The 24,416-nt window shown below is 49.7% G+C and overlaps 1 protein-coding gene across 1 annotated transcript in view; it reads right to left on the minus strand.

Annotated features, from left to right (window-relative positions):
- Positions 1-6,832: 6,832 nt before the first annotated feature.
- LOC147086573 (aquaporin-3-like) overlaps positions 6,833-24,416 on the minus strand; it is a 36,286-nt gene continuing 18,702 nt past the window's right edge. The window contains exons 2-6 of the mRNA XM_085978708.1: positions 23,708-23,834; positions 18,586-18,723; positions 14,849-14,967; positions 12,651-12,868; positions 6,833-7,202 (exon numbers count right to left, since the gene is read on the minus strand). Of these exons, the coding sequence (XP_085834834.1) occupies positions 6,959-7,202; positions 12,651-12,868; positions 14,849-14,967; positions 18,586-18,723; positions 23,708-23,834 (846 nt within the window). The 3' untranslated portion in view covers positions 6,833-6,958. The remainder of the gene's footprint in view (positions 7,203-12,650; positions 12,869-14,848; positions 14,968-18,585; positions 18,724-23,707; positions 23,835-24,416) is intronic.

A 24,416-nucleotide genomic window follows, 5' to 3' on the forward strand; every position in this document is an offset into this window, starting at 1 on the left:
AGTTGTGACCCCTGGTTCTAGACTCTCCAGCCAGGGGGAAACAGCCTCTCAGCATCTACCCTGTCAATCCCCCTCAGAATCTTATATGTTTCAATGAGATCACCTCTCATTCTTCTAAACTCCAGAGAGTATCGGCCCTTGGTTTTCCAGAATTAGTTGGAGAGCTTGAAAGATGGAGAGACCAGAAACTACTCCATAGTACGGTATAGATTGATCGTCTATACTGTACATGAATAAAGCGTATTCCTTATCTTCCACTATCAAGTGTCTCCTGCTCACTCAAAGCAAGTCGTTGTGAACTATAGAAGGAAGGAGGTTGACTAACGATTGATCCAGCAGAGGTCATAATTATAAACTCAGCGATACCTTAATGATCATTTTCAAGCTCGTTAACCCAAATTTCTCCAGGGACCAATGCCCCTTCTCCATTGTCCAGCTCTGTGGGACGAGCCTCGCATGGTTCCATTCCTGCCTACCCAACTAGATCATCTCCAGCAATGGCTTCTCTTCCTGCCCCCTTTAGCTCCAGATTTCCCACCACCCCAAACTGACCCCAGGCCTCCTCCGATTCCTCATCTAGATATTGGGCCTTGGCAACATCATCCGCGGTCAGGGGGTCAGATCCTGCCTGTAGTCCCATGACACCCAGGTCTAACTCTCCACCACCTCCCATCGACCCCCTCCACTACCTCCGTGCTCCATGCTTGATGGCATTCAGCTCTGGGTGAGGAACATCAACAACACTCAGGAAGCTCGACACCATCCAGGACAAAGCAGCCCGCTTGATCGGCACCCCATCCACCACCTTAAACATTCACTCCCTCCACCACCGGTGCACCGTGGCTGCAGTGTGTACCATCTACAAGATGCGCTGCAGCAACTCGCCAAGGCTTCTTCGGCAACACCTCCCAAACCCGCCACCTCTTCCACCTAGAAGGACCAGGGCAGCAGGCGCATGGGAACACCGCCACCTCCAAGTTCCCCTCCAAGTCACACACACCATCCCGACTTGGAAATATATCAGCCGTTCCTTCATCGACGCTGGGTCAAAATCCTGGAACTCCCTCCCTAACAGCACTGTGGGAGCACCTTCGCCACACGGGACTGCAGCGGTTCAAGAAGGCGGCTCACCACCACCTTCTCAAGGGGCAATTAGGGATGGGCAATAAATGCCGGCCTTGCCAGTGACGCCAACATCCCATGAACGAATAAAAAAAAAGCCATGGTCTTCTCCTCCCTACCCACGCCCCACCCCCTCAACACACTCGACTCTCTTCCCACTGATTCCCGCCTCCTCTCCAGACATTCCTCGGGCCGAACCAGACTGTTCTCAACCTTGCAATCTTGAGTTGAGCTTCAGAGCCCAGATCTTCCCTATCACAAAGGACCACCTCTGCAACATTGCCCCCCCTCCACTCCTACCTCAGCTCCTCCATCACACAAACCCTTCTAAGCACTTTCGACACTTCCTGACTCAACAAGTCGCAGGCTCAATATCGAGTTCAACAATTTCAGACCATAACCTCGGCCCCCATCATATCTTTATATACTTTTTATCCACACTTCTGGTTTGTGCCTTTTCCCTTTATTTCTCTCTCCCACATGGCAACTGTCTCTCACTCTGCCAGCGCATTTCACACTTCTAGAGCCGTCCTTTGATTCTTTACCGGTCCTATTACCATCTCGTCTCACCTTGACTATCTCTTAATGTCTCTTCACCTCTCACAGACCTTCCCTTTTAGTTCTTTCACCCCCTCCCCCACCTTGAGTATTGTGTGCAGTTTTGGTCGCCTTATCTGAGGAAGGATGTTCTTGCCATGGAGGGAGTGCAGCGAAGATTCACCAGACTGATACCTGGGATGGCAGGAATGACGTATGAGGAGAGATTGGGTCGATTGGGCTTGTACTCGCTGGAGTTTAGAAGAATGAGAGGGGATCTCATTGAAACTTATAAAATTCTAACAGGACTGGACAGACTAGATGCAGGAAGGATGTTCCCGATGGCGGGGGAGTCCAGAACCAGGAGTCACAGTCTAAGGATAAGGGGTAAGCCATTTAGGACAGAAATGAGGAGGAATTTCTTCACCCAGAGAGTGGTGAACCTGTGGAATTCTCTACCACAGAAGACAGTTGAGGCCAATTCATTAAATATATTCAAGAAGGAGTTGGATATATTTCTTAAGGCTAAAGGGATATGGGGAGAAGGCAGGGACAGGGTACTGAATTTGGATGATCAGCCATGATCTCATTGAATGGCGGAGCAGGCTCGAGGGGCCGAATGGCCGACTCCTGCTCCTATCTTCTATGTTTCTATGTTTCTATTTCCCGGCCCCCAAACTTGCTTTTTAATCTGTTTCATTTCCTGCTTTTTTTCTCAGTCCTGACGAAGGGTCTTCGACCTGAAACATTGACTCTGTTTCTCTCTCCATGGATGTTGCCTGGCCTGCTGAGTTTTTCCAGCGTTTTCTGTTGTTATTTCTCAACAAGTCCTTGCTGGCCTCCCATCCTCCAGCAACATCTGCGAGACTCTGCTGTACTGATCCTGTCCACACCATGTCCACTCGCCCACTGATCTACACTGGCTCCCTGTCCCCGGCCAATTCTCAGGCTCAAAGCCCCAACAACAACTACTTGCATTTATATAGCGCCTTTAACGCAGTAAAACGTCCCAAGGCGCTTCACAGGAGCGATTATCAAACAAAATTCGACACCGAGCCACATAAGGAGATATCAGGACAGGTGACCAAACCTTGGTCAAAGAGTTAGTGTTAGGGTATCACAGGCCAACGTAATTAAACGCAGAGAGCATTGGGAAGCTTGGCCTGAATGGAACATTGTGACCCAGATAACCATGGAGACAGCGGGCTGGATTTTCATTGAGGAGGCGGTTAGGAGGCGAGACTACAACTTTCGGGGTTGTAGTCCCGCCTCCATCGAGTTGTGGCCAACCCACGCAATTTTGACTTGATTGACCTTGTTGAGCCTGCCCAGTAGTATGGAGTATAAAAACAGGGAAGTCTTGCTGCAGTTATATAGGGTATTGGTGAGGCCACACCTGGAATACTGCGTGCAGTTTTGGTTTCCATATTTAAGAAAAGATATACTTGCTCTCGAGGCGGTTCAGAGAAGGTTCACTCGGTTGATTCCGGAGATGAGGGGGTTGACGTATGAGGAAAGGTTGAGTAGGTTGGGCCTCTACTCATTGGAGTTCAGAAGAATGAGAGGCGATCTTATCGAAACATATAAGATTGTGAGGGGGCTTGATCGGGTGGATGCGGTGAGGATGTTTCCACTGATGGGTGAGACTAGAACTAGGGGGCATAATCTTAGAATAAGGGGCTGCCGTTTCAAAACTGAGGTGAGGAGAAACTTCTTCACTCAGAGGGTAGTAAATCTATGGAATTTGCTACCCCAGAGAGCTGTGGAAGCTGCGACATTAAATAAATTTAAAACGGAGATAGACAGTTTCCTAGCAGATAAGGGAATTAGGGGTTACGGGGAGCGGGCAGGGAAGTGGACGTGAGTCTAGGTTCGGATCAGCCATGATCCTGTTGAATGGCGGAGCAGGCCCGAGGGGCCGTATGGCCTACTCCTGCTCCTACTTCTTATGTTCTTATGTCAATTAAGGGTCACCCGGCAACAGGTGATGTCACAGATTGACATTTCATCTGTCAAGAGCTTTTGACAGATGAAATATCAGCGTTTCACAGCTGTTTGAAGCTGTCAAACACTGACAATCTGTACTCTAAGTTAATTCCTTCCTCTCAGGATGATTTAGAGATCTCCCTGGAACAGAAAGCTGAATGCTGCAACTTTTGACAGCTCGCGGCCATTCTGCTTTCTGTGCCGGTGAGATGAGGGACTCCCGAGACCTGAAGGGAGGAAGGCTGTAAAGGTAAGTAAATGTAAGTAAAACTTCTTTAAACACTTTACACACACCAAACGCACTTACCTCTGCGCTCATGCACCCATCACTCACCTGAACACCGGACATCTCGAATCCTCCAAGCCCTTCATCCCGACGGCCCGCCTCGCTAACTTGGCGTGGTTTGGAGCCGTCGGGAATCCCACATTTCACCAATGAAAATAGGGATTAGGCTAAAAGGCAGTTAATTGGCACTAATCCCCTTCCTGCCTCGGGGAGGCGGGTCCCAGTGCGGGTCGGGTATCCGCCTCCTTTGAAACTGGCATGGAGGCGGGTTGGGGGTGGGATGGGTTCGTGCCCCCCAATTTTGGGATTTTAACCCCCCACACGCCTCCAATCCCACCTCCACGGCCCAATGAAAATCCCGCCCAACCTCTCTGAACTGAGGCTGTGGGTAGTTCATACAGCCCAGGTGACAGACAAGTGACTGTGACAAGCAGAAACCACAGTCAAAGCGATGTCTGCGGTTTTTTCTAAGTAATTGCATACGTGCAAAACAACACGTTGGTTTTTGCGGTTTTCAAGCATAAAAGTGGCAGTTGTTTGTTGTAAAATTAGAGAGTCCTCTCGACTTTGATGGGAAGAAGGATCTCGCTCCCTGTATGCACTTTAATAAAGCGATCGTTGTACCGTACCGGAGTCTCTGCCGAGTCCTTCTCAACCACAACAGTTAGGTTTTAAGGAGCGTCTTAAAGGAGGAAAGAGAGGCGGAGAGGTTTAGGAAGGGAATTCCAGAGCTCAGGGCCCAGGCGGCTGAAGGCACGGCCGCCAATGGTGGAGCGATGGAAATCGGGAGATGCTCAAGAGGCCGGAATTGGAGGAGCGCAGAGATCTGGGAGGGTCGTGGGGCTGGAGGAGGTTACAGAGATAGGAAGGGGGGTGGGGGGGGCGAGGGCCATGGAGGAGATTTGTACACGAGGATGAAAATTTTAAAATCGAGGCATTGCCGGACCATAGAAACATTATTAAGGAAACAGTAACAGAGCATTTGGATAAATATAATTTAATAGGACAGAGTCAGCATGGTTTTACGAAGGGGAAGTCATGTTTGACAAATTTGCTCGAATTCTTTGAGGATGTAACATACAGGGTGGATAAAGGGGAACCAGTGGATGTAGTGTATTTGGACTTCCAAAAGGTATTTGACAAGATTCCACACAAAAGATTACTGATCAAGATAAAAAATCACGGGATTGGGGGTAATATACTGGCATGGGTGGAAGATTGGCTATCTAACAGAAAACAAAGAGTTGGGATAAATGGTTCGTTCTCGGGCTGGCAATCAGTAACTAGTGGTGTTCTGCAGGGGTCAGTGCTGGGACCCCAACTCTTTACAATCTATATTAACGATTTGGACGAGGGGACCGAGTGCAACATATCCAAGTTTGCCGATGATATAAAGATGGGAGGGAAAGCAGTGAGTGAGGAGGACATAAAAAACCTGCAAAAGGACATAGACAGGCTAAGTGAGTGGGCAGAGATTTGGCAGATGCAATATAATGTTGGAAAGTGTGAGGTTATGCACTTTGGCAGAAAAAATCAAAGAGCAAGTTATTATCTAAATGGAGAGAAACTGCAAAGTGCTACAATACAAAGGGATCTGGGGGTCCTGGTGCATGAAACACAGAAGGTTAGTATGAAGGTGCAGCAGGTGATCAGGAAGGCCAATGGAATCTTGGCTTTTATTGCAAGGGGGATGGAGTATAAAAACAGGGAAGTCTTGCTGCAGTTGTACAGGGTATTGGTGAGGCCACACCTGGAATACTGCGTGCAGTTTTGGTTTCCATATTTAAGAAAAGATATACTTGCTCTTGAGGCGGTTCAGAGAAGGTTCAACGGTTCATTCCAGAGATGAGGGGGTTGACATATAAGGAAAGGTTGAGTAGGTTGGGCCTCTACTCATTGGAGTTCAGAAGAATGAGAAGCGATCTTATCGAAACATATAAGATTGTGAGGGGGCTTGATCGGGTGGATGCGGTGATATTGTTTCCACTGATGGGTGAGACTAGAACTAGGGGGCATAATCTTAGAATAAGGGGCTGCCCTTTCAAAACTGAGATGAGGAGAAACTTCTTCACTCAGAGGGTAGTAAATCTATGGAATTTGCTACCCCAGAGAGCTGTGGAAGCTGCGACATTAAATAAATTTAAAATGGAGATAGACATTTTCCTAGCAGATAAGGGAATTAGGGGTTACGGGGAGAGGGCAGGGAAGTGGACGTGAGTCTAGATTCAGATCAGCCATGATCCAATGGCGGAGCAGGCCCGAGGGGCCGTATGGCCTACTCCTGCTCCTACTTCTTATGTTCTTATGTTCTTATAGAAACATAGAAGGTAGGAGCAGGAGTAGGCCATTCGGCCCCTCGAGCCTGCTCCGCCATTCAATGCGATCATGGCTGATCATCCAAATTCATTACCCTGTCCCTGCTTTCTCCCCATATCCCTTGATCCCTTTAGCCTTAAGAAATATATCTAACTCCTTGAATATATTTAATGAATTGGCCTCAACGGCCCTCTGTGGTAGAGAATTCCACAGGTTCACCACTCTCTGAGTGAAGAAATTCCTCCTCATCTCTGTCCTAAAAGGCTTACCCCTTATCCTGAGACTGTGACCCCTGGTTCTGGACTCCTCGGGACCGGGAGCTAATGTAGGTCAGCGAGCACAGGGGGGGGTGATGGGTGAACGGGACTCGGTGCGAGCTAGGACACGGAGCCGGCAGAGCTTGGGATGAGTGTGGAAGGAGAGGAAGAGCGTTGGAATAGTCGGAGCCTGGAGGTAACGAAGGCAATGGATGAAGGTTTCAGCAGCAGACGGGTGGAGGCGGGGCGGAGAGGCGCGATGTTACGGAGGCGGAAGAAGGTGGCGTATGTACGCGGTGCTCCCCCAGAGCCAAGAACCTGGCTTAAGGAACCCAGACCGGGTTATCTAGGAGGTACATTCAGACCCCATTCATTGTGTGTTAATTGCTTCAAATAGTGCACGGATAAAGGATTTGATGCAAATCTCGAAAAGCAAAGTCAAGCCCGGGTTTTGTCACATCGCTAAGGCGTACTGGTCGACCCCGCACTCCGCCTCGCGCTGGCACGCCTCGCTGGACTTGCGGCTCGCCGGCTGGCTGCCCTTCTTCTTCGGCCTTTGCTCTTTCAGTTCCTTCTCGTCGAGGTTGTCCTCGGCTGCCAGGTGATGAAACTCGACGAGGAGCTCGTAGGTGAGGGAGCCTAGGACGGCGCCAACCATCGGCGCCACGATGGGGATCCACCACCACCCACCTCCAGCCCTGCGGGAGCGGGAACAGAGAAGGGTAGAAGCTCCATTATTGTCCATGCTTGCCCACCACCACCCCCCCAACCTCCTTTGTTGGCCAAGGTACGATTGCGATTTGAAGGCGTGACCTTGCAGTTGACTCCTGCTAGACCAGGTTGCCCCATCCATCGTGTTCTACCTGCCCCACCCCCAGGGCAGATCCTAACACAAGTCTCGCACAGGAGATTCTTGAGCACATGCTAGAGAACAGGAGCTGAGGTGGGTCTCTCCCCCTTGCTTCCCCACACGTTTTTGATCTTTGGAGGACCTTCTCCGTGGTGGGCCGCGCCCCATGGCGAGAGAGCCCCACCTTCCCTTTACCATGGAGGGGGCGGGAGGGAAGAGGGGAAAATGGAGGCCACATGCATCTATCACAGAATCATAGAAATTCACAGCACAGAAGGAGGCCATTCGGCCCATCGTGTCTGTGCTGTCCAGCCTAATCCCACTTTCCCAGCTCTTGGTCCGTAGCCCTGTGGGTTACGGCACCTCAAGTGCATATCCAAGTACTTTTTAAATGTGAGGAGGGTTTCTGCCTCTCCCACCCTTTCAGGCAGTGAGTTCCAGACCCCCACCACCCTCTGGGTGGAAAAAGTTCTCCTCATCTCCCCTCTAATCCTTCTCCCAATTACTTCAAATCTCTGCCCCCCTGGTTATTGACCTCTCTGCTAAGGGAAATCGGTCCTTCCTATCCACTCTATCCAGGCCCCTCATAATTTTATACACCTCAATTAAATCTCCCCTCAGCCTCCTCTGTTCCAAAGAAAACAACCCCAGCTTCTCCAAACTTTCCTTATTGCTAAAATACCCCAGTCCTGGGGGGTAACATCCTGGTAAATCTCCTCTGTACCCTCTCTAGTGCAATCACATCTCTCCTGTGATGTGGTGACCAGAACTGCACGCAGTACTCTAACTGAGGCCTAACTAGTGTTTTATACAGTTCAAGCATAACCCCCCTGCTCTTGTATTGTATAACTACAATCCTAAAGGGAGTGCATGAACAGAGAGACCTGGGGGTATGTGTGCACAGATCGTTGAAGGTGGCAGGGCAGGTTGAGAAAGCGGTTAAAAAAGCATACGGGATCCTGGGCTTCATAAGTAGAGGTACAGAGTACAAAAGCAAGGAAGTTTTCTCCGGGTGCTCCGGTTTCCTCCCACAGTCCAAAGATGTGCGGGTTAGGATGATTGGCTATGATAAATTGACCCTTAGTGTTAGGGGGATTAAATACGTGGGGTTACGGGGATAGGGTGGGATATGTGTTGGTGTAGGGGTTACAGGGATCGGGTGGGATATGTGTCGGTGCAGGCTCGATGGGCCGAAATGGCCTCTATCTGCACTGTGGGGTTTCTGTGATTCTGTGAAGTTATGATGAACTTGTATAAAACACTGGTTCGGCCTCAACTGGAGTATTGTGTCCAATTCTGGGCACCGCACTTTAGGAAGGATGTGAAGGCCTCAGAGAGGGTGCAAAAGAAATTTACGAGAATGATTCCAGGGATGAGGGACTTCAGTGACGTGGATAGACTGGAGAAGCTGGGGTTGTTCTCCTTGGAGCAGAGAAGGTTGAGGGGAGATTTGATCGAGGTGTTCAAAATCATGAGGGGACTGGACAGAGTAGATTGTGAGAAACTGTTCCCATTGGCGGAAGCGTCGAGAACCAGAGGACACAGATTTAAAGTGATTGGCAGAAGAACCAAAGGTGACACGAGGAAAAACTTGTTTACGCAGCGAGTGGTTAGGATCTGGAATGCGCTGCCTGAAAGGGTGGCGGAGGCAGATTCAATCGTGGCTTTCAAAAGGGAATTGGAGAAGTACCTGAAGGAAAAGAATTTGCAGGGCTACGGGGAAAGGGCGGGGGAGCGGGATTAGCTGAAGTGCTCTTGCAGAGAGCCGGCACGGGCTCGACGGGCCGAATGGTCTTCTTCCGTGCTGTAACCATTCTATGATTCTGTGAACTATCAGACACAAGTACCTCTGGTCAAGGTCAATCCAGCATTCAGAGCTGGAGCTTGGCTCTCCGCTCGCTGGGGTGAACCCAACCATTCTGACCAAGAGGCGGGAGCACTATCCCAGAACCAGCAGTCACTCCACCCAGACACGAGTCCTGTGGACGTCCACCCAGCTTTTACTGACCATATTCTAGCCTCCACTACCAGGACAGTCTGGAGTGCGGCTTGAACCCTTCACCTTGTGACTCCGAGGCAGGAACGCGACCACTGACCCTTTTGAAAGTCACTATTGAATCTGCTTCCACCGCCCTTTCAGGCAGCGCGTTCCAGATCACAACAACTCGCTGCGTAAAAAACATTCTCCTCATCTCCCCCCTCTGGTTCTTTTGCCGATTATCTTCAATCTGTGTCCTCTGGTTACTGACCCTCCTGCCACTGGAAACAGTTTCTCCTTATTTACTCGATCAAAACCCCTCGTGATTTTGAACGCCTCGATTAAATCTCCCCTTAACCTTCTCTGCTCTAAGGACAACAACCCCAGCTTCTCCAGTCTCTCCACGTAGCTGAAGTCCCTCATCCCCTGGAACCATTCCCGTAAATCTCCTCCGCGCCCTCGACGTCCTTCCTGAAGTGTGGTGGCCGGAATTAAATACAATACTCTAGCTGAGGCCTAACCAGGGATTTATAACTTCCTTACTTTCGTACTCTGTGGCCCTGTTTATAAAGCCCAGGGTCCCGTAGGGAGACTAGAGAATGCTGCAAGGATCAGTGCTGGGGCCTCAGCTATTTACAATCTATATCAATGACTTAGATGATGGGACCATAAAAACATAAGAACATAAGAAATAGGAGCAGGAGTCGGCCAGTCGGCCAATCAGCCCCTCGAGCCTGCTCCGCCATTCAATAAGATCATGGCTGATCCAATCTTGTCCTCAACTCCACTTTCCCGCTCTCTCCCCATACCCCTTCACTCCCCTGTAGTTCAAATGTCTGTCAATCTCCACCTTGAATATATTCAGTGACTCCGCCTCCACAGCTCTCTGGGGCAGAGAATTCCACAGATTCACGACCCTCTGAGAGAAGAAATTCCTCCTCATCTCCGTCTTAAATGGCCGACCCTTTATCCTGAGACTATGACCCCTGGTTCTAGATTCCCCCACGAGGGGAAACATCCTCTCAGCATCTACCCTGTCAATCCCCCTCAGAATCTTATATGTTTCAATAAGATCCCCTCTCATTCTTCTAAACTCCAATGAGTATCGGCCCAACCTGCTCAACCTTTCCTCATAAGACAACCCCTTCATCCCAGGAATCAACCTCGTGAACCTTCTCTGAACTGCCTCCAATGCAAGTATATCCCTCCTTAAATAAGGAGACCAACACTGTACGCAGTACTCCAGGTGTGGTCTCACCAACGCCCTGTACAGTTGTAGCAGGACTTCCCTACTTTTAGACTCCAGCCCCCTTTGCAATAAAGGCCAACATTCCATTTGCCTTCCCAATTACTCGCTGTACCCGCATGCTAACTTTTTGTGTTTCATGTACGAGGACACCCAGATCCCTCTGTACCGCAGCATTCCGTAGTCTCTCCTCAGTTAAATAATAATTTGTTTTTTATTCTTCCTACCTCACATTTTCCCACATTATCGAAATTTGCTGACGATACAAAGCTAGGTGGGAAAGTAAGCTGTGAGCAGTAGGCAAAGAGGCTGCATATTTATATAGACTGGTTAAGTGAGTGGGTAAGAAGGTGGCAGATGGAGTGTAACGTGGAGAAATGTGAATTTATCCACTTTGATATGAAGAATGGAAAAGCAGAATATTTTTTAAAAAGGTGAGAGATTGGGAAATGTTGGTGTTCAGAGGGACCTGGGTGTCCTTGTACACGGACCGCAGAGAGTTAGTGACGTGGGGAAACTCACTAAGCCCTTGGTTGAGTATAAAACAAGGCTTTAATCAACTGTTTCACAACCATGAGATTCTAGTTACATCCCTAGTTCCTGGTTACAGAAACGTCCTGAGCAAGCTGGGCCCACGCCCGAGTATTTATACTTTCCTTGGACGGCGCCACCAGCTGGCCGCTCAGTGTTATTTCATGAATCATTTCTTCATGAATGATAAGATTTATATCAGTTAGCATGCAGGTACGGCAAGCAATTAGGTAAAGCAAATGGTATGTTGGCCTTTATTGCAAAGGGGTTGGAGTATTAGAGTAAGGAAGTCTTGCTACAATTGTACAGGGCTTTGGTGAGACCACACCTGGAGTACTGTGCACAGTTTTGGTCTCCTTACCTAAGGAAGGATGTACTTGCCTTAGAGGGAGTGCAGCGAAGGTTCACTAGATTGATTCCTGGGATGAGAGGGCTGTCCTATGAAGAGAGAGTTAGTAGATTGGGCCGATACTCTGGAGTTTAGAAGAATGAAACGTATAAAATTCTTAGAGAGCTTGACAGGGTAGATGCTGAGAGGCTGTTTCCCCCTGGCTGGAGAGTCTAGCACGGTGGCATAGTGGTTAGCACTGTTGCCTCACAGCGCCAGGGACCCAGGTTCGAATCCGGCCTCGGGTGACTGTCTGTGTGGAGTTTGCACATTCTCCCCGTGTTTGCGTGGGTTTCCTCCGGGTGCTCCGGTTTCCTCCCACAGTCTAAAGATGTGCGGGTTAGGTTGATTGGCTATGATAAATTGACCCTTAGTGTTAGGGGGATTAAATACGTGGGGTTACGGGGATAGGGTGGGATATGTGTTGGTGTAGGGGTTATGGGGATCGGGTGGGATATGTGTCGGTGCAGGCTCGATGGGCTGAAATGGCCTCTATCTGCACTGTGGGGTTTCTGTGATTTCTGTGAACCAGGGGTCACAGTCTCAGGATAAGGGGTCGGCCATTTAAGGACTGAGATGAGGAGGAATTTCTTCACTCAGAGGGCGGTGAATCTTTGGAATTCTCTACCCCAGAGGGATGTGGAGGCTCAGTCGTTGAGTATATTCAAGGCTGAGATCGATAGATTTTTGGATACTAAGGGAATTAATGGATATGGAGAGAGTGCAGGAAAGTGGAGTTGAGGTAGAAGATCGGCCATGACCTTATTGAATGGCGGAGCAGGCTCGAGGGGCTGGGTGGCCTCCTCCTGCGCCTATTCCTTGCATCCTTAAGTCGAATGAGGAGTGACATTAATCAGTCATTCATGAAAGAAAGACTTATGAAAAAATACTGAGTGGCCTGTGGGTGGCGCTGTCCAGGGAGAGTATAAATACTCGGGCACGGGCCCAGCTTGCGCAGGACATTCTTTAACAGGAACTAGTGAAGGACACAACTAGACCTCCATGTTGTAAAACAGTTGATTAAAGCTTTGTTTTACGCTTAGACCAAGTGCCCAGTAGTTTTCTTACGTCGAGGAGGTAATCGCCCAGCAAAAGAAACAAAGCCACAAGCATGGGCTCATTTCGGCCGCAAGAAGGGTTCATTCGTACTTACGTAAAGACCTCTGTGCCCCATCCAGCCGCAAGGGTTAGCAAGCGGGGGCCGAAGTCACGGGCGGGGTTGATGGCGTAGCCCGAGTTGGAGCCCATGGACATCCCGATGCCAACGACCGACAGACCGATGAAGATGGGTTGCAAGGTCTTCGGGGCTCCGTGGTTCTGGGAGTCTACCACCGCCAGGATACAGAGGAGTAGAGTGGCAGTGCCGATCAACTGTGGAGCGGAATATGGCCAGGTGTCAATGGTGTCCCTGTTTTCCACCCTCCCGCATCGAGAGACACCGACAATCGAGAAGTTCTGGTGATCTCTTTCCCCGCCTCCCTCCCCCTCGTTCCCCACCCACCAACAATGTTCTCCCGCCTCTCCCGAAGGCACGGACTCATGCCGCAGTAGGTTTTTGTTAGCCGTGGCTCGGTGGGCAGCACCCTTGCCTCTGGGTCGCAAGCTCATGGGTTCGAGCCCCCACTCCAGAGACTTGATCACATAATCCAGGCCGATGCTCCCAGTGCTGGTGCTGAGGGAGCGCGGCACTGTTGGAGGGGCAGTACTGAGGGAGCACGGCACTGTCGGAGGGGCAGTACAGAGGGAGCACCGCACTGTCGGAGGGGTGGTACTGAGGGAGCGCCGCACTGCTGGAGGGTCAGTACTGAGGGAGCGCCGCACTGTCGGAGGGGCAGTACTGAGGGAGCGCGGCACTGTTGGAGGGGCGGTACTGAGAGAGCGCCGCACTGCCGGTGGGTCAGTACTGAGGGAGCGCCGCACTGTCAGCATGCCAGTACTGAGGGAGCACCATACTGTTGGCGGGGCTGTACTGAGGGAGCGCTGCACTGTCGGAGGCTCAGTACTGAGGGAGCGCCGCACTGTCGAAGGGGCAGTAATGAGGGAGCGCCGCATTGTCGGAGGGGCAGTACTGAGGGAGTGCAGCACTGTTGGAGGGGCAGTACTGAGGGCGCGCCGCACTGTCGGAGTTGCAATACTGAGGGAGTGCCGCACTGTCGGTGGGGCAGTACTGAGGGAGCGCTGCACTGTCGGAGGGGCAGTACTGAGGGAGCGCCGCACTGTCGGAGGGGCAGTACCGAGGGAGTGCCACACTGTCGGAGGGGCAGTACTGAGGGAGCGCCGCACTGTCGGAAGGGCAATACTGAGGGAGCACCGCACTCTCAGAGGGGCGGTACTGAGGGAGTACCGCACTGTTGGAGGGGCGGTACTGAGGGAGCGCCGCACTGTCGGAGGGGCAGTACCGAGGGAGTGCCACACTGTCGGAGGGGCAGTACTGAGGGAGCGTCGCACTGTCGGAAGGGCAATACTGAGGGAGCACCGCACTCTCAGAGGGGCGGTACTGAGGGAGTACCGCACTGTTGGAGGGGCGGTACTGAGGGAGCGCCGCACTGTCGGAGGGGCGGTACTGAGGAAGTGCCGCACTGTAAGAGGTGCCGTCTTTCGGGTGAGACGTTAAACCGAGGCCCCGTCTGCCCTCTCAGGTGGACGTAAAAGATCCCGCGGCCACTATTGGAAGAATAGCAGGGGGGAGTTCTCCCCGGTGTCCTGGGGCCAATATTTATCCCTCAACCAACATCACTAAAAACAGATGATCCGGTCATTATCACGTTGCTGTTTGTGGGAGCTTGCTGTGCGTAAATTGGCTGCCGTGTTTCCTACATTGCAACAGTGACTACACTTCAAAAAAGTACTTCATTGTCTGTGAAGCACTTTGGGATGTCCTGAGGTCGAGAAAGGCGCTCTAGAAATGCGAGTCTTTCTTGCACTGTTCCAAGGGGCCATTTTTCATGAGTGAGCTCGTAAAGCGTCAGCTGGCTATTGGACCAGGAGTGGCATCGTGGCCAGGTCCTCACCCTCCCGACCACAGTCACTGGATAGAAACTAGGAGGTGGAACCCTTACCGATTGATCATCTCCCCATCCCAAGGGAATGGAGCCCAATTGTAGTACTTCTATTGTTAGCTCAGCTCAGATCAATAGGCTAGAGACCGAATCTACAGCTCTTCCTGATCCCTATAGCTCAGTAATATATCAGACAGTGCAATTACCCAACTGTGGGGATCCCCCTCCACCGTTATCGGGAGTTGACTAATTCTGCGTTCCAATTGCTTTCGGAGGGGGGGTCCCATCCCATTTGTCAACTCCCCTTTGGGAACATCGAGAGCAATTAACAAGAAGGGAAGAAACACGGTACCTGGTCAATGAAGCCATTGGAAAGCGTGAGGTACGGTGCGGGATATGTGCCAAAAATAAACGCTGTTGCTCGCGGACCAGTGACAGACAGAGTCCCGTTATCAACCGCGTATATACCATCTGTTGGGACGGAGATAGCAGCAAAGTCAAGGGCAATCGACTTCCGGTCATAGAACATCGTATCGAGAGTCTTTGGGAACGGGAATGTAACAAACCTTGGGGATGGGAGCGCGAGAGTCTTTGGAAACAGGTGTGCGAGGATTTTTACGAATGGGAATGTAACAGTCTTTGGGAATGGGAATGTAAGGATTTTGGGGAATGGGAGGGTGAGGATCTTTGGGAGTGGGAGTGGGAGGATTTTTGGGAATGGGAGTGTGAGGATCTTTGGGAATGGGAGTGTGAGGATCTTTGGGAATGGGATATCGAGGTTCTTTGGGAATGGGAGTGTGAGGCTCTTTGGGAATGGGAGTGTGAGGATCTTTTGGAATGGGAATGTGAGGATCTTTAGGAGCGGGATATCGAGGATCTTTGGGAATGGGAGTGTGAGGATCTTTGGGAATAGGAATGTGAGGATCTTTGGGAATGGGAATGCGAGGATCTTTGGGAATATGAATGTGAGGATCCTTGGGAATGGGAGTGTGAGGATCTTCGGGAATGGGAATGTGAGGATCTTTGGGAATGAGAGTGTGAGGATCTTTGGGAATGGGATAGCGAGGATCTTTGGGAATGGGAGTGTGAGGATCTTTGGGAATAGGAATGTGGGGGTCTTTGGGAATGGGATATCGAAGATCTTTAGGAATGGGAGTGTGAGGATCTTTGGGAATACGAATGTGAAGATCCTTGGGAATGGGATATCGAAGATCTTTGGGAATGGGAGTGTGAGGATCTTTGGAAATACGAATGTGAAGATCCTTGGGAATGGGAGTGTGAGGATCTTTGGGAATACGAATGTGAGGATCCTTGGGAATGGGAGTGTGAGGATCTTTGGGAACAGGAATACAGGGATCTTTGGGAATGGGAGAGTGAGGATCTTTGGGAATAGGAATGTGAGGATCTTTGGGAATGGAAATGTGAGGATCTTTGGGAATGGGAAAGTGAGGATCTTTGGGAATGAGAGTGTGAGGATCTTGGGAATGGGATAGCGAGGATCTTTGGGAATGGGAGTGTGAGGATCTTTGGGAATGAGAGTGTGAGGATCTTTGGGAATGGGATAGCAAGGATCTTTGGGAATGGGAGTGAGGATCTTTGGGAATAGGAATGTGGGGCTCTTTGGTAATGGGAGTGTGAGAATCTTTGGGAATGGGATAGCGAGGATCTTTGGGAATGGGAGTGTGAGGATCTTTGGGAATGGGAATGTGAGGATCCTTGGGAATGGGAATGCAAGGATCTTTTGGGAATGGGATATTGAGGATCTTTGGGAATGGGAGTGTGAGGATCTTTGGGAATAGGAATGTGAGGATCCTTGGGAATGGGAGTGTGAGGATCTTTGGGAACAGGAATGTGAGGATCTTTGGGAATGGGATTGTGAGGATCTTTGGGAATAGGAATGTGAGGATCTTTGGGAATGGGAGTGTGAGGATCTTTGGGAATGCGAGTGTGAGGATCCTTGGGAATGGCAGTGTGAGGATCCTTGGGAATGGGAATGTGAGGATCCTTGGGAATGGGAGTGTGAGGGTCCTTGGGAATGGGAATGTGAGGATCTTTGGGAATGGGAGTGTGAGGATCTTTGGGAATGGGAGTGAGAGGATCCTTGGGAATGGGAGTGTGAGGATCCTTGGGAATGGGTGTGTGAGGATCTTTGGGAATGGGAGTGTGAGGAATATTGGGAATGGAAGTGCAAGGATCTTTGGGAATGGGAGTGAGAATCCTTGGAATGGGAGTGCGAGGATCCTTGGGAATGGGAGTGCGAGGATCCTTGGGAATGGGACAAGTCATTTTTTGCCAACTGGCCAGTCCCTTCTTAAAACTGGAAAGAATTTGAAAAATACCTTAACAACACAGACAGTATCAGTATCTTTCTATTATGAGTATGCGTTCTGGCTGTGTTATAAAAGGCTAACACGTGGTTTAGATTAAGTTGTTAGAGGATTTTGCGGGGGAATGCTAAGTAAACAGGAGGTGTCAGGTTAGTCCAATTTAAGAAACATCAAAGGGTTGGTGTAAGAATTGGAGCCAGCCTGTCCATGTTTCCACTGTTATCAATCTGTCAAGGTGTGATGGTTACAACCGTGCACGCTTATGCTACCCGCTACATAAGCTAAACCGACATTATAGTGAGTATGGAGCACGTGGGGTGTGATTTAGCCTTCTACTGGTGTAGTCCTAGTAGCCTATGACACATAAAGATCACACGACAATATTCTCAGAATTGATAGGTTTAGAGCAAGTCACAAAATCACAGAAACAGAATCACAGAAACCCCACAGTGCAGATAGAGGCCATTTCGGCCCATCGAGCCTGCACCGACACATATCCCACCCGATCCCCGTAACCCCTACACCAACACATACCCCACCCTATCCCCGTAACCCCACGTATTCAATCCCCCTAACACTAAGGGTCAATTTATCATAGCCAATCAACCTAACCCGCACATCTTTGGACTGTGGGAGGAAACCGGAGCACCCGGAGAAAACCCACGCAAACACGGGGAGAATGTGCAAACTCCACACAGACAGTCACCCGAGGCCGGATTCAAACCCGGGTCCCTGGCGCTGTGAGGCAACGGTGCTAACCACTATGCCACCGTGCTGCCCCGACAATGTCATCCGACATTGACCAGCTAGATTGTACAAACAGGCAAGCTTTCAGTAATTCTTTGGTATTCCGTGCTGAGAGGTGGCCTGGATTGGTTAGAGTTAAAGGCACACCCGATAGATATCCTACTAGTAAGTATATAGAAGTACAACCTGCTTGCACTTTCTGTCACTTATTAATAAAACCAACAAGTTAATTTTTGCTGGCGTCCGAACATATATATAATTTGGATTAATCTATGCAATTGATCTAACAACTTGTGCCCCACATTTCACCGTACCCGCACCACCCTCCGCCCCCGCCGCCACCACCCATCCCTCCAGATGGAGCTGAACCTTGCTGGCCAACATTCCTTCTCCAACCAGCACCACCAATCCACAGGCACTGGGACCCCGCCTGACTGGCCATTCTACATGCGCGAGTCCAGATGGTGAGCGGCAGGCTATTCGGACACAGCGGGCCTCGCCGATCTCCAACGGGACTGCAATCAGGAGCGGGAACCCCGGCTGATTATTTTTCCCCCTCCTCCCTAAGGGTTGACCTGCAAAGGCCAAATGGAGCAGCAGCAAATAATTCTCTGCGGTATTCCCAATAATCAGAGGCCAGCCCTTACAAAGTATTACAAAGAATTTACAGCACAGGAACAGGCCATTCGGCCCCACTGCTCCGTGCCGGTGTTTATGCTCCACACGAGTGTGCTCCAACCCCTCTCTATCTCACCCCATCACCGTATCCCTCTATTCCTTTCTCCCTCATGTGTTTATCCAGCTTCCCCTTAAATGAATCTCTGCTCTTCGCCTCAACCACTCCCTGTGGTAGAGAGTTCCACATTCTCACCACTCTCTGAGTAAAGAAGTTTCTCCTGAATTCCCAAATGGATTTATTAGTGACTCTCTTATATCGATGGCCCCTAGTTCTGGTCTCGCCCCACAAGTGGAAACATCTTCTCTACGGCCTAATGAAGTCAAGTGTGTTCCGTACCGTGATGAACCCCGTAGACTATAGCAGCACCAACAAAGCCCCCAAGGGTCTGGAAGAACATGTAGAATGGCAGCTTCCTCCACTGGAACCTTCCCAACAAACACAAGCTGAAGGAGACGGCCGGGTTCAGATGGGCACCTGAAAGTAAAGCACAAGATGACTTGGCAACAACCTGCATTTATAGAGCGCCTTTAACGTAGTAAAACGTCCCAAGGTGCTTCACAGGAGCGATTATCAGACAAAATTTGACCTCGAGCCACATAAGGAGATATTAGGACAGGCGACCAAAAGCTTGGTCAAAGAGGTCGGTTTTAAGGAGTGGAGGAGAGGCGGAGAGGTTTAGGGAGGGAATTCCAGAGCTCGGGGCCCAGACGGCTGAAGGCACGGCCGCCAATGGTGGAGCGATGGAAATCGGGGGATGCGCAAGAGGCCAGAATTGGAGGAGCGCCGAGATTGCGGAGGGTTGTGGGGCTGGAGGAGGTTACAGAGATAGGGAGGGGGGCAAGGAGGCCATGGAGAGATTTGAGCACGAGGATGAGAATTTTAAATTGAGGTGTTGATGGACCGGGAGCCAATGTAAGTCAACGAGCACAGGGGGCGATTAAATTGGAAGAAGGCCAGCTTTTCGATGAGACATTAATCTGTTAGGTGGATGTTAAAGGTCCAAAGGTACAAATGGAACAAGAGCAGGGCAGTTCTCTCTCTACATAAACCCCCGAACCCCTCGATTAGATTCCAGCCTGTAACTCACTCCCGGGTATCTGTTATTCTATATATAAACCCCACCGAACCCCTCGATTAGATTCCAGCCTGTAACTCACTCCCGGGTATCTGTTATTCTATATATAAACGCCCTGAACCCCTCGATTAGATTCCAGCCTATAACTCACTCCCGGGTATCTGTTATTCTATATATAAACGCCCCGAACCCCTCGATTAGATTCCAGCCTGTAACTCACTCCCGCGTATCTGTTATTCTATATATAAACCCCCCCCCAAACCCCTCGATTAGATTCCAGCCTGTAACTCACTCCTGGGTATCCGTTATTCTATATATAAACCCCCGAACCCCTCGATTAGATTCCAGCCTGTAACTCACTCCCGGGTATCCGTTATTCTATATATAAACCCCCCGAACCCCCCGATTAGATTCCAGCCTGTAACTCACTCCCGGGTAACCGTTATTCTATATATAAACCCCCCGAACCCCTCGATTAGATTCCAGCCTGTAACTTACTCCCGGGTATCCGTTATTCTATATATAAACCCCCCGAACCCCTCGATTAGATTCCAGTCTGTAACTCACTCCCGGGTATCCGTTATTCTACATATAAACCCCCCGAACCCCTTGATTAGATTCCAGCCTGTAACTCACTCCCGGGTATCTGTTATTCTATATATAAACCCCCCCGAAACCCTCGATTAGATCCCAGCCTGTAACTCACTCCCGGGTATCTGTTATTCTATATATAAACCCCCCGAACCCCTGGATTAGATTCCAGCCTGTAACTCGCTCCCGGGTATCTGTTATTCTATATATAAACCCCCCCGAACCCCTCGATTAGATTCCAGCCTGTAACTCGCTCCCGGGTATCCGTTATTCTATATAAAAAACCCCTGACCCCCTCGATTAGATTCCAGCCTGTAACTCACTCCCGGGTATCTGTTATTCTATATATAAACCCCCCGAACCCCTCGATTAGATTCCAGCCTGTAACTCACTCCCGGGTATCCGTTATTCTATATATAACCCCCCCCGAACCCCTTGATTAGATTCCAGCCTGTAACTCACTCCCGGGTATCTGTTGTTCTATATATAAACCCCCCGAACCCCTCGATTAGATTCCAGCCTGTAACTCACTCCTGGGTATCCGTTATTCTATATATAAACCCCCCCGAACCCCTCGATTAGATTCCAGCCTGTAACTCACTCCCGGGTATCTGTTATTCTATATATAAACCCCCCGAACCCCTTGATTAGATTCCAGCCTGTAACTCACTCCCGGGTATCCGTTATTCTATATATAAACCCCCCGAACCCCCCGATTAGATTCCAGCCTGTAACTCACTCCCGGGTATCCGTTATTCTATATATAAACCCCCCGAACCCCTCGATTAGATTCCAGCCTGTAACTCACTCCCGGGTATCTGTTATTCTATATATTAACCCCTCCGAACCCCCCGATTAGATTCCAGCCTGTAACTCACTCCCGGGTATCCGTTATTCTATATATAAACCCCCCGAACCCCTCGATTAGATTCCAGCCTGTAACTCACTCCCGGGTATCTGTTATTCTATATATAAACCCCCCGAACCCCTCGATTAGATTCCAGCCTGTAACTCACTCCCGGGTATCCGTTATTCTACATATAAACCCCCCGAACCCCTCGATTAGATTCCAGCCTGTAACTCGCTCCCGGGTATCTGTTATTCTATATATAAACTCCCCCGAACCCCTCGATTAGATTCTAGCCTGTAACTCACTCCCGGGTATCCGTTATTCTATATATAAACCCCCTGACCCCCTCGATTAGATTCCAGCCTGTAACTCACTCCCGGATATCTGTTATTCTATATATAAACCCCCGAACCCCTCGATTAGATTCCAGCCTGTAACTCACTCCCGGGTATCCGTTATTCTATATATAAACCCCCCGAACCACTCGATTAGATTCCAGCCTGTAACTCACTCCCGGGTATCTGTTATTCTATATATAAATCCCCGAACCCCTCGATTAGATTCCAACCTGTAACTCACTCCCGGGTATCCGTTATTTCTATATATAAACTCCCTGAACCCCCTCGATTAGATTCCAGCCTGTAACTCACTCCCGGGTATCAGTTATTCTATATATAAACCCCCGAACCCCTCGATTAGATTCCAGCCTGTAACTCACTCCCGGGTATCCGTTATTCTATATATAAACCCCCCGAACCCCTCGATTAGATTCCAGCCTGTAACTCACTCCCGGGTATCTGTTATTCTATATATAAACCCCCCGAACCCCTCGATTAGATTCCAGCCTGTAACTCACTCCCGGGTATCTGTTATTCTATATATAAACCCCCCCGAACCCCTCGATTAGATTCCAGCATGTAACTCACTCCCGGGTATCCGTTATTCTATATATAAAACCCCCGAACCCCTCGATTAGATTCCAGCCTGTAACTCACTCCCGGGTGTCCGTTATTCTATATATAAACCCCCTGAACCCCACGATTAGATTCCAGCCTGTAACTCACTCCCGGGTATCCGTTATTCTATATATAAACCACCCGAACCCCTCGATTAGATTCCAGCCTGTAACTCACTCCCGGGTATCCGTTATTCTATATATAAACCACCCGAACCCCTCGATTAGATACCAGCCTGTAACTCACTCCCGGGTATCTGTTATTCTATATATAAACCCCGCGAACCCCTCGATTAGATTCCAGCATGTAACTCACTCCCGGGTATCCGTTATTCTATATATAAACCCCCCGAACCCCTCGATTAGATTCCAGCCTGTAACTCACTCCCGGGTATCCGTTATTCTATATATAAACCACCCAAACCGACGATTAGATTCCAGCATGTAACTCACTCCCGGGTATCCGTTATTCTATATATAAACCCCCTGAACCCCTCGATTAGATTCCAGCCTGTAACTCACTCCCGGGTATCCGTTATTCTATATATAAACCCCCCGAACCCCTCGATTAGATTCCAGCCAGTAACTCACTCCCGGGTATCTGTTATTCTATATATAAACCCCCCAAACCCCTCGATTAGATTCCAGCCTGTAACTCACTCCCGGGTATCCGTTATTCTATATATAAACACCCCCGAACCCCTCGATTAGATTCCAGCCTGTAACTCACTCCCGGGTATCCGTTATTCTATATATAAACCCCACGAACCCCTCGATTAGATTCCAGCCTGTAACTCACTCCCGGGTATCTGTTATTTTATATATAAACCCCCCCGAACCCCTCGATTAGATTCCAGCCTGTAACTCACTCCCGGGTATCTGTTATTCTATATATAAACACCCCGAACACCTCGATTAGATTCCAGCCTGTAACTCACTCCCGGGTATCTGTTATTCTATATATAAACCCCCCCGAACCCCTCGATTAGATTCCAGCCTGTAACTCACTCCCGGGTATCTGTTATTCTATATATAATCCCCCCGAACCCCTCGATTAGATTCCACACTGTAACTCACTCCCGGGTATCCGTTATTCTATATATAAACCCCCCGAACCCCTCGATTAGATTCCACACTGTAACTCACTCCCGGGTATCCGTTATTCTATATATAAACCCCCCCGAACCCCTCGATTAGATTCCAGCCTGTAACTCACTCCCGGGTATCCGTTATTCTATATATAAACCCCCCGAACCTCTCGATTAGATTCCAGCCTGTAACTCACTCCCGGGTATCTGTTATTCTATATATAAACCCCCCCGAACCCCTCGATTAGATTCCACACTGTAACTCACTCCCGGGTATCCGTTATTCTATATATAAACCCCCCGAACCTCTCGATTAGATTCCAGCCTGTAACTCACTCCCGGGTATCTGTTATTCTATATATAATCCCCCCGAACCCCTCGATTAGATTCCAGCCTGTAACTCACTCCCGGGTATCTGTTATTCTATATATAAACCCCCCGAACCCCTCGATTAGATTCCAGCCTGTAACTCACTCCCGGGTATCTGTTATTCTATATATAATCCCCCCGAACCCCTCGATTAGATTCCAGCCTGTAACTCACTCCCGGGTATCTGTTATTCTATATATAAACCCCCCGAACCTCTCGATTAGATTCCAGCCTGTAACTCACTCCCGGGTATCTGTTATTGTATATATAATCCCCCCGAACCCCTCGATTAGATTCCAGCCTGTAACTCCTTCCCGGGTATCTGTTATTCTATATATAAACCCCCCGAACCCCTCGATTAGATTCCAGCCTGTAACTCACTCCCGGGTATCGGTTATTCTATATATAAACCCCCCGAACCCCTCGATTAGATTCCAGCCTGTAACTCACTCCCGGGTATCGGTTATTCTATATATAAACCCCCCGAACCACTCGATTAGATTCCAGTCTGTACGATCTCCGAGACTTACCCGAGATGCCACCGGCGATGTAGGTGCCAAAGGTCGCACCCAGGCCGAATCCCAGGTTGACGGACAGAAATTTCCCACGAGTTCGGTGGCTCGTCACCATCTGTGCCACTGCGCCGCATCCGAACAACTGGGAGAGGAAGAGGGAAAGAAAAGAACAGTTGAGGTTGTGTTGTGTGGCACTACCACCGTGCTAAATGGGATAGATTCAGAACAGGTCTAGCAGCTCGAAACTGGGCATCCGTGAGGCGCTGTGGGCCATCAGCAGCAGCAGAATTGTATTCCACCACAATCTGTAACCTCATGGCCCGGCATATCCCTCACTGTACCATTACCATCAAGCCAGGGGGCCAACCCTGGTTCAACAAGGAGTGTAGAAGAGCATGCCAGGAGCAGCACCAGGCGTACCTAAAAATGAGGTGCCAACCTGGGGAAGCTGCAACACAGGACTACATGCATGCTAAAAACCGGAAGCAGCATGCTATAGACAGGGCTAATCGATCCCACAATCAACGGATCAGATCAAAGCTCTGCAGTCCTGCCACATCCAGTCGTGAATGGTGGTGGACCATTAAACAACTAACGGGAGGAGGAGGCTCCATGAATATCCCCATCCTCAATGATGGTGGAGCACAGCACGTGAGTGCAAAAGACAAGGCTGAAGCGTTTGCAATCATCTTCAGCCAGAAGGGCCGAGTGGATGATCCATATC

Source organism: Somniosus microcephalus, unplaced genomic scaffold (assembly GCF_052327205.1).
Source record: "Somniosus microcephalus isolate GS21.2 unplaced genomic scaffold, FLI_Smic_1.0 unresolved_chr7, whole genome shotgun sequence".
NCBI classification, from domain to species: domain Eukaryota; kingdom Metazoa; phylum Chordata; class Chondrichthyes; order Squaliformes; family Somniosidae; genus Somniosus; species Somniosus microcephalus.